This window comes from Lepisosteus platostomus, chromosome 11 (assembly GCF_059453375.1).
Source record: "Lepisosteus platostomus isolate fLepPlt1 chromosome 11, fLepPlt1.hap1, whole genome shotgun sequence".
NCBI lineage: Eukaryota > Metazoa > Chordata > Actinopteri > Semionotiformes > Lepisosteidae > Lepisosteus > Lepisosteus platostomus.
Genome location: NC_142621.1, coordinates 42,296,826 through 42,307,507, shown reverse-complemented (window position 1 = coordinate 42,307,507; position 10,682 = coordinate 42,296,826). Strand labels below are relative to the sequence as shown.

Here is a 10,682-nt window from a genome sequence, read left to right as displayed (position 1 = left end):
ATGCCAAAACACAACCTTTACATATCCAAAAAATTGATTGGATAGAACATTCCATGAAGATATTTCTTGTTTGTAGTAAAGAATAGCTGAGCTTTTCGGGGAAAAGCTATCAAGAAGGCACTAATTGTTTAATTAACCTTTTCCCTTCTTCTGTGTTTGCTGTAAGTCACGCTCAGTCCAGTCAGCAAGAAAGAATGCAAAGAGATAAAAGTGCTTCGTTCGTTTTCCAAAGCAAGGCCAACCTTATTTGCTTATGGATTTTGTCATTTCAATTTTTCTGGCTTGCTTGAGTGTGTGTTTGAGGACCAAGCAGGGTACTATGTGCTCCTCTCATCTGGTTTGGGATCTGTCACCCCATCTGATTTGCCCTTTTGCTGCCTCTTGTCATTTTTATTTAAGGAATTCTCAGGATTGGAACAAAAGACATTGCTGAGGACAATGAGGGGACTCCTGCTCTACTGTAGTCTTCGCATTTCAAAAGACATGGGGGCAAAACAGTGCTCTCTGTGGCTCATTCTCCCATCATTCATTGCTGTTTTTACTGTTACTGTGTTTTGTGCTGTTAAGGAAAAAGCTCAGTTTTCCCATAGCTATTTCCTTAAATTGTAAGGAAAAAAAAACAACCATCTACTGAACTACTTGAAAGACAAAAACCTGAAAAGCAAGCTGTCATCAATGGCCTTGATTTCCCTTTCAGGAACTATTGATTGCACTTCAGACCAGATTAATTTTTTTGGCCAAATGCGTTAAGGTGATTTAGTGGCCAATCTAGGACGAGCCTTTTCTATCGTAAGATTTGTCATTTTTACCTGCTGTTCCGTCTGGCCCAGATCTTTCAGCCCAAGCCCACAGCACAATCAATCTGCCCCCTCCTGTTGCTCAGATTAGCATATTTTGCTTATTATGTGACTGCGCTGGGTGTCTCGCAGTTATGGTACATTACATGCATAAATGAGGGAAAAAGGTTAGTTTTATTATTTAGTATGTGTAGATAAGAGAGAAATGTTTATAAATGCAATAATATACGATGTTACTATATTCATAGAAAAGAATATTCATAGAAAATATGCTCAACACGTACCTACAGTAGGTCAGACATCTGGTAAGTGCCTTGTATTCTCTAGGGAAATTATGTACGTTTTCGATCTAACATTACGTGGTGCATAAATACTTTTGGGGTCCTCCAAAAGTCTTTAAACAAAACTATGTTAAACTGATTCGTCGGTATCTATATTTCACTACCTTTTTTCCCTTTAGTGAAAGAAAACTGACTCATTTGTACTCGATTTGATATCAGATCAGGCAGCGAAGAAAATAGTGTTTCTTAAGGCTTTAATGCAATCGATTTCCGTGAAACTTGCTTTGGGCCCTGAACTGCACGTCGATACCTCTTCAACAGAGATGAAACGACAGATATTTCTGTGAGAAATATTTTTTTTCAAGTTTTTATGTGAGCAAATGTGTATAAACAAAGCGGTGCATTCGCTCCCGAGATCGCCTGACGTCAGGGTTAAGTGTTTAGTTAAATAAAATATATTACAATACATTACAGATGCGTTTCAAGAAACATTAATACACATCAACATTTTCCAAACACACTCCATGTACTTTTACGGTATTTAATCCTTCACGCCCGCAGGTGGCAGTATCGTAATTTCTGCGTCTGTAACGACTTCAGAAACCTGCTTTTCACGGAGACGTCGACTCGTTGGCACAAAGTAAGAAGTGAAATGGATTTTCCAATTCTTTGTGATGAAAAAAATATGTAAGCTTATATAAAAGCATATATAACGAAGGATATTGTACTTTACGCACGTAACAGTTTGTCTTGAGATTGTTAATTGAAGTGTTTCATGAGAGTCTTTTTTTCTACTTCGCGCACGCTGCGACACGTAACAGTTACGCAAATTACAGATCATCGTAACAGGTGACCAGTCAAACTCATACATTAGACTGATTTTAACCCTGCCTTAAAATGGATTTGCATACTGCACGACAAAACTGACAGTGTCTGCAAGTTCATGCTTCGTTTCACTACGTGTTTTTCATATGTGCTTTGATTTTGTTTTGGTCAGTCCGGATCCACTTTTGCGAAATCCAGAGGGTGCGTATCGGCAACCGTTTCAGTTTTCCAAACTGTCAAAGCCGAGAGGAAGCGGGTAAGATACAAACGCTAAATTAAAAAAAAGAGCTCTTTTCTTCCTGGGAAATAGAATTATACACTTAAAAAATATAGAAATTCTTTTGCACTTCAAATAACTTCCATGTATAAAAAAAAGCGTCGTTATATTTTGATGGTCTCTCTTGTAAGTGGAGTTGCAGCGATTAGTATTTGAATAGCCTCCCTCTTTTTGTTTTTATCCTCAAAAGTTTAAAAATGCGGTAAGAAAACAAAATCAAACACACTGTTTTTATTGAAATTTCTTCGTGACACACCTTAACTCACAGGACTTTGACGGTGTATTGGGTATTGCTGCGAAATTAAATAATAAACTGTCAGTTTATACAGATAGACAAACATGTTAAATGGGTTACGCCCGTACGTCTGTTTTCTTGTTATTGAATTGCCAAGATGGTGTTTAGGCCGTCATAATATCACATTAGTTATAATAAATGCCCGCTTAATCATCACTTAATTCGAATAACTCAGTGTTCATATTTTTTTGCTGTGAAATTCTCTTTTGCGCCTCCAGTAAAATAGCATTCCGAAGTCTTATGACCTGTTTTGCAGAATGGAGAGCTATGAAGAATTTTTCCAGACTCAACTGTCTCTTGTGAAGGAGAGGGCTTTGTCCACAACCGACAAGAATGCAGACCCTGAGCTGGACAGCCGCCGCAGCTCGTCTTGCATACGATTTCATGGAATTGCCGTCCTGCCTCCAGTGGTAATATCTTATGTGTAAATATATATGAAATGCTTTTTAGAACATCAGAGTTCATCGCGCCTTGGATGAAGCGTCAGTCGCGTTTCCAACAGGAAAGGGTGATATTTGGTTAGTTTGCAGAGTGTTGGTCTCGGGCGTGAGTTTTGGTGCATCAGGGAAAGGTGCAGCACGCTCTCAACATGATCACTTGCTGACGGCAGCACCTGTCTTTCCCACCCGCGTCAGTTTACCAGGGAGCGCAGAGCGGAGATGTGGAAGTATAAAGATGAAGCCGTGAACTTCATGAATCAGAAGAGGAAATTGCCCAAGGACCCGCGGATGTTCCAGGTTCAGGCCCTCCTTGACAGCGTCCAGGTGTGGCAGAACATATTCTCACAAGATTCATTTCACCGCATTTATTGTGTAAGGTTTCCGCTTCCACTTTTCTGTTGCTTTGTGGGTCTCAGATGTCTTATTTCTCTCTTTTAGCTAAGGAGGGCACCGACACTGGAGGAATTTGTCCGAGATGACTCTGAACCTTTGCTGAGAGAAAGCAGCAAATTGCAAGAAGCTGCTGTAAAGAGCATGGATGTTGAATCGGAGGCTGACAGAAATGACCATATTGATCCATTACTTTCCTTCAATCTGCCTGCCAAACCAGATCATAATGAAAACATGGACGTCGGTTTTCCTAAATTAACATCCTCTGTTGATAGCTTTTGTGCTACAGATTCTCCAGATTTCCAAAACACTAACACAGTTCCTGTGACTGATGAAGGGTCTGTGATAGATTGTCACCAGAGTGACACAGTTCAGTCTTCGGAAACCAAAAGTACCGTAGCTAGTGACACCCAAGTGCTTCAAAACCCTAAGACTCATAATAATGTCAGTCAGAGATCGGTGTCCTCGGGGTACCTAACTTGTGATAATGCAGATCTTACATTTCATGGGAACAGTGGAGCAGAAAATGGTCATTTCAGTACCGACGGACATACAGTGACGCAAGGTTTTTTCCTACACGAAAATGCCGGTTTGACGAGTAATGTCTCAGACATAGTGGGTGATACAGTAGCCGATTTTAGTTCAAAAGATATTTGTGAAGGAAGCAAAACTGCTGGCCAGGATGTCGTTTCTGAGGATTCAGACCTGAAAACTGTAGGATATGAGAAACCGTGTTATCCTGCGCACCCTGTGGAACCTTACCGTATGAGCCTCCAGAACCTGTTGAAGAAGTCTCAGGAATACAGAAACAAGCAGCGACAATTGAAGAACTCCAAAGCTAGGGCTCTGGAAAACAGCAAGGTTGACAGCCTTTCTGACAAGGAGAATGATACATCCCCTCAGATACTGAGAGGCGAGTCCGGGAAAACAAAAGAAAAAAAATCAAGTTGTGGAAGAGTTCGATTTTTGGTGTCGGAGGGAGCGCTGAGAGGAGGCGTGGTCTCGTCAATTTCCAGTGTAAATTCGGGCACTCGAATACTATTGGCTGATAAGAAACTGAACAGGCCTGGAATTCTGGAACGTAGTAAAATGGGTTTTGACCAAGAAAAAAAGGAGCATGCCAAGCAAAGATCAGGCATTGAAGCCGGTTCAGTTTCTTTTACTCCTTGCAAACCGATCGTAGTAGATAAGAGTTTTGCCAGTAATGAACCAGAAGTGTTATCGTACACCACAAAACAAAATAAAGCAGCTGATCTCCCATACGATGTTTCTCGCTCTTTAACACCACAAGCTTCTTTTATAGATGTAAAAAAGCCTGACTGCATCCCATCACAAAGCACTGTGGATAAAAAATTTAGAACGGTCCCATGTCCCCAGCTGTGTAAAAGCCCAGTTCACTCCCAAAAAGTTAGCGGTCCTTCTAGAAAACTATTAGTGAACACATCTTTGAGTGTTGGAAATGAAATAGAGGGGGAACAAATCAGCAATAAGGCGAACTGTGCATATGTGGATGATCAGATTCGGAACAGCAGGAATCAGACAGTACAGATCACGCAGCTTGAGATGAACTTGTCCTCTCTTAAGACCCTGATATTAGACTTGGAATCGACCATTACAGAGGTGCCTACCAAATATGCGTCTGAAGAAAGCATGGTGGAAAATACAGAGGCTTCTGTCAAGAATGTTGAAAATGTGGCTTTCCAGTTGAAGAAAATGCAACCAGACCATAGGAAGGTTCTTGAGGACTGGAAACAAATGTCAGCAACATCCCTAGCACAGAAATCGGGGGTTCCAGACATGTCAAAAAGCCACCTCGTCTCCAATGTGGGGCCACAGAAGGGACGTGTTCTGGCTGACTTAAGTTCTCGAGCTGTGGCTGATTCAGTGAGACCTCGAGAAACTGAAAGCACGTGGTGTTGCCATTCAGTAAACCAGTCGTATGATGTTGAGATGCCTTCGGGACTTTGGCTTCAAGGGCGGGAGTCAGGGCAGGAGAAAGAAACTTGGGGAAAAGCCCTGACGCCTGTGAGCGAGGGGAATGGGCAGGAATCCCGAGCCAAAAGAAGACTCCTCATGAACACACCAGATTTAAACATCCGAACTGGTCAAGCTGCAACGGAAACCAGAATGGGAGAAAAACTGATGTCAAGCACCCCTAATGGTAAGGCCAAAAAGGACATTTTCAGCTCTGTACAAGACTCTTTCAGTTAGACTTAAATGGCATTTTTACTAAAGACATTTAAGCCTTATGAGATTCTGTTGGGAATCACGTTGGTCCTATATGTGGATACTATATGGATCTTGTGGGACAGAGATTGAAGCCTGCTTGTATATATGGAGATCTGGTGAAGCTGTCCCAGAATGTTTTACAGCGATGCAACATTTGTTTCCTGTCTTTCAGTCAAACGATCTCTCATGGAAAAACAGCAGCTGCAGTTGAGGCAAGCACATGCAATGCAGGTTCGCACTCTGGTGGAGGAACAGCAGAAAGAACAGCAACACATGCTGCAGGTGACTACCCTAGCTGCTCAGACAGGCTGTGAATCTGCTGCGCTTCCACAGTGCTTTGAAGGATCAGAAGAGCTAAAAGGATTTTGCAGTTATACAATAATTGGAGAGAACCTTGTTAATGGAATTTTCTGATTTGGGCTTCTGTTCATGCGTTTCTAAAGTGAAATAGGATTCACTGTGTAAATGATGTTCACTCAGGGTAATGGTAGAGTAAAGACTAGATTAATATAGTAGATTCATTATATAGTTTAGTAGTTAACTACAGTGATATAAAGGGAAATATTGGGAGAAGAAGAGACTTTCCCTTTTCGATTGTCGAAAATGTCAGTTTGGCCTCAGATCTTTTAGGATTAATGCGAATTTCATAAGCCCCACACAATGACAAACATCCAATTTATTTGTTTTCACTGGTTTTGGTATTTGGCAGATCTTTGTAAAATCTCTTTGTAGAGCTCAGGCATTGTTATCATTTAATCCCCAGCATCACTGACTCTGCTCAAATGCTGAATTACTCTTTGCAAGGATTTAAAATCCATTTCCCTGCCTTTCACCACTCCAATTTTTATTTGTAACACTGTCCTCATGCATTTAATTATGGTGTTTAACGTACACGGTTAATAAGGCAATTAATATAAGCTCTTTTGTAATCACATTTTTAATTCTCACTGCTATGTGTATAGTAAATGAATAGAAGCCTCTTATTATTAAGAAGAAATGACATCATGACATACTGTATGATGTATAGACATCATATGCTTTTAGAGTTAAGTGTGTGACTATCCCATTGTGCTTTATTATTCTCAAATTTAACTCTTGCTTTATCCATTAAATTCATTGTGCCTCATTAAACATCCCACTCATTTTTTTTAATTTACACAGAAAATTGCAACACAGTACCAGCTGTTGCAGCACATTTCAGCCATGTCTCCTAACTGCAGCAGATATTGGAGGGACATGACTTTTCCCAGCACCCCTCTGCTTGAACAGCCTGTTTCACCTCCAGTTGCTGTGCAGGTAGTTAGCTGTTTCAGTTTTGTTTATTATTTTGCTGCTTTATTTTTTATTCCATATTGCGATGTCCCAATTTAAATCTCACTTCTCTACACCCAGCAGCAGAAGAAGTAAAGCATTGAACACACTTCTTCTTGTTTCATATAATTTTGGAAGGTCTTTACCAAGAAAAGACACTGAAAAGGGAGAAGGAGGACAGTACGATATCATTTGTACTGTGGGAGCTGAGTTGATACCCTGCTTCCTGTTGCTATGAATGACTTCCTGTATTATTCATCTGTTTACAGGCACATGGTGCCCACTCTGTGACTCCGCTTTCCTTAATTACAGCCGTAATTAAAGGTTACCTCACCCGGAGACTGCTCCGTACAGAGCGCGTGGCCCAGCTTGTCCGGACCATTAAGGTAGATCCTGATGGAATTTGCGAGTTTTGGGTGGCAAAAGTAATCCATGATGCTTGCTGCCAAGGCCTTCTCTGTCTGTCTTTTTGTTCAGTCAGATATTACACAAAAACAAATGTTGACCAAGATAGCAAATGCCTATATCAACTTGCATCTCTGTCTTGCCAGATTTATGTTCTTATTGGCACAGGCAGGAAGAAAGCAAAAACAGAGCAAACCCAGAATGTAGAATTTCACGTTGTGTTTGGAAAAGCTGTAGTCATGTCTGTAGGCCACAAACATTTCACTTGTCTTCTGAAATGGCTTGTGTTTGACTTAACTTGTGACGATGATGACAACACTCCTTGTTTTATAGAATAACATTTCTTCTGCTTTTCCAAATAGTGTCTGTAGTTTGAATGAGAATGATAACCATCTGTTAGCAACTGAAAGTGTATTGTTGAACATAAAAATCCATACAGAACTTTGAAAACCCATAATCCTTCTCATTTTCCACCTGTTGAGATGAGCAGATACACAGAGAGCATCGTCGCTGTTGGTTAAGAGCTCAAAACAACTACATTTCGAGAAAGGTTTAAGTCGACCCCTTTAGGGGGTCTCGCACTTGTTCAATATTTTACCATGTTTTTTAATGACAGTGTTTCTAAAATGTAAAATGTCCTTATTTCTATATGTTTGTGTTGCCCTTTCTGGCTTCCCGATTGTGATCTTGATTTTCATTGTTCAAACCTCAGGACACTCGACACTTCCTGCTCACTTTGCAGCCACACACCCCAGGAAGGGCGGAATTCAGTTCCAAACAGGACCAGGCGCTGCGAGAACGAGTCCAGCACCAGGTGTGTCATTTTGCTCCTGGCCGCATTGCTGAAAGCTGATGTCTGGTAATGCAGAGTGTTGTGATCAAATCTAAGTAACGGCTTTAAAATAAAGTCAAACTGAACATTGTAGAAAACAGACAAAATGTCATCTATTAGCTTGCTGTTTGCGTAAGTATTCTGGTGTGCAACGGTCTTAGTCTTGTTATTTTGTGCTTCATGTTTCACTCAGCTTCTCCTGCTTTGGGCAGATCTGTGATTCTTTGGTGGTCGTATGCTGAAATTGGAGCCATTATATTCTAAGACAGCGGTTAATCCTTTTCGTAGGTTTTACAGTACAAAATGTAGCTTTGTGGCTGTGTAGAGATCCATAATAATGATGGAGCGCACTTGACAGTGATTCAGTTAGTTTTTCTTGAGAAATGGATGCGATTTTGCTTTTGCACTCTCGTAGAATTTACTTTGAGCTGTTGTCAAGGTGATCCAGTTTTTATAGATGGAAGATCAGTGTGAACTCAAAGATTGCAGTGAAACGACAAGCTTGGCTTCTTCTCACCCAAAACAAGCTTTTTTTTAATAACAGAAGTGTTGTAATTGAAGAAGACAGTAGAGGAAGCTTTGAATTCATTGTGTGTTTATATCTAACATACATGTATTGTAACTCATCACTGTGTCTATGAAGTATAAGACCTTTGTACCTCAGTCTGTGTAAAACGGTTTAGGTCTTTACGTGAAACACAAAACTGACACTTGATTCCATGTGATGTTTTTCCAGCTGCGCTCTGCGCATTATGAAGTCCACGACATCTTCTTTGGTTTGCCCCCAGAAGAACGAATGCAGATCATCTCTTGGGATCGAGATTTAGTGAGAAACAGAGAAATCAAACAAAAAGTATGTTCTTGTGTACAGTTTACCATTTTTGTCTATAGCAGGTTTTGCACATCTTCATTGTTCTGTACATAGGCTAGGTTTATATTTAATAACTTATACATATATTATTTTTCCTCTTACAATGCCCAGGTACCATTTATTTAGAAATATAAATCTTAAATAGAATCACAAGTACATATTCTAATATATTATAATTGCAGATAAAATGATCACAGAAGTTGTGATGTAATGCATTTTGTTTCATTATCTGTACTCCCTCAGAATTGAAAACCTCTTATGTTATATTCAACAAGACGTTGTGCAGCCTAGGGTTGTGTCTATCCCGATGTGCCTTTATGCCAGCATTTTTCACGTGCTTTTATTTAAACTGCCTTTGAGCAGAGTGCTGTTGCCAGAGTCCACAAGGTGGAGCCATCTTCATTTTCAAGCCAGAGACTAGTGATTAGATCAGAATCACTTTATTTGCCAAGTATGTAACATGCACAAGGGATCTGATTGTGTGTCTACTTATTTTTACTTAAGCCTGGGTCATGGAAGAGAAATGTAAATTTTAAACAAGTGATTTTGTTTTTTTGGGAGAATGGGACAAAACACAGCAGAGGAAAAGGCTCACTTTCAGCTGCTACAAAGAAGTCACTGGAGAGGAAGAGGAGTTTACTGTGAGTACCGTTGTGATGGGCCTTAACATTGCATAAGCTTCCACAGCAAAACACAAGGACACCTTTTTCACCAACCTTATTTAAGTAGATCTTTCTCTCCATTAGGTAATATTCCCTCTTTATGTTATCAGTTCAGACCACAAGAGACTCGGCTTCACCCCAATACCTCTGTGCACATTCTGGTTTAGTTCTGTCTCTGCTGTGCTCTTTTATTGTATTATACTGTGGTTCAAGGTGTAAATGATCAGAGCTTGACTGATGTAAATATCTTCTCTCTTGCATGCTCACAGCTACTCAAGTGTCAGCCTGAAGTGTACTAATTAGTTTTGTATTTTGGACACTGGGAGAATATTAAATCTGCTGTCATGATATTGTTCTTCCCATTCTGTAACCATGGTGATTGATGTGCATCCTCCTGTTGATTTTCAGGTTATGGAAAAGAGTTGCAGAGAGACAGAGGGGGCCAGGGAATGTTTATCCTGGGAGACAGCTCCGTCAGCACAGCTCCAAAGAAAACAGCTCTGCTCTTTCCACAAAACACAGATGACATATACAGACAGCTCATGCACACAGCCTTCTTCGGGATCAAGAGGGAATTCTTACTTAGTGTTACAAGAAACACTGCCTGTGCTGGGTGTCCATACTGTACCACTGCCAACCTCTGCCACTGTCATCTCCAAAGAGCACAGCATCCCACATCTGTTTATAGAAAGTCAGAGTGCTACCACAACATTATATCCTGCACTTGAAATAACCCTTATGGATAACCTGGGCTAAGTGGGGATTCAATGATCGGAGATTACTCACTGGTTGATCTGGACAGTAAATATAAACCTGAGATAATTGTTATAAAAAATCATCAATCCTAAGAAGCATAAAAACATAAGGTACAGGAAAAAAATAATTTTAAGCCCCATTTTACTGTTACTTGTTCCTTACAAAATTTGTAACTTTTTTTAATATTTATTTTTAGACGTCCTGTGTAAAAATAAAGTGTTTTCATTTTTCTGAAGTTGAGTTTCATTTGTTCTCTGGATTCTCCGGATGCATCAGGGGACTTCAGACAAAGAAGCCTATCATGTACAGCA

At 40.2% G+C, this 10,682-nt stretch overlaps 1 protein-coding gene across 6 annotated transcripts; it reads left to right on the top strand.

The window, feature by feature from the left end:
• Nucleotides 1-1,665: 1,665 nt before the first annotated feature.
• cp110 (centriolar coiled-coil protein 110) lies at nt 1,666-10,606 on the top strand. 6 transcript variants are annotated; one of them, XM_088599755.1, is made up of 12 exons: nt 1,666-1,718; nt 2,076-2,159; nt 2,732-2,885; nt 3,111-3,239; nt 3,354-5,466; nt 5,707-5,816; nt 6,696-6,830; nt 7,115-7,231; nt 7,963-8,064; nt 8,819-8,935; nt 9,515-9,594; nt 10,024-10,606. In XM_088599755.1, the coding sequence occupies exons 3-12, from the start codon at nt 2,733-2,735 to the stop codon at nt 10,139-10,141; spliced, it is 3,174 nt and encodes a 1,057-aa protein (XP_088455881.1). In that variant the 5' UTR covers nt 1,666-1,718; nt 2,076-2,159; nt 2,732; the 3' UTR covers nt 10,142-10,606. The 6 variants fall into 6 exon arrangements, with proteins under 6 accessions (XP_088455881.1, XP_088455878.1, XP_088455883.1 ...); XM_088599752.1 differs by lacking the exon at nt 1,666-1,718 and adding an exon at nt 1,747-1,765; XM_088599757.1 differs by lacking the exons at nt 1,666-1,718; nt 6,696-6,830 and adding an exon at nt 1,747-1,765.
• The last annotated feature ends 76 nt before the right edge of the window (nt 10,607-10,682 follow it).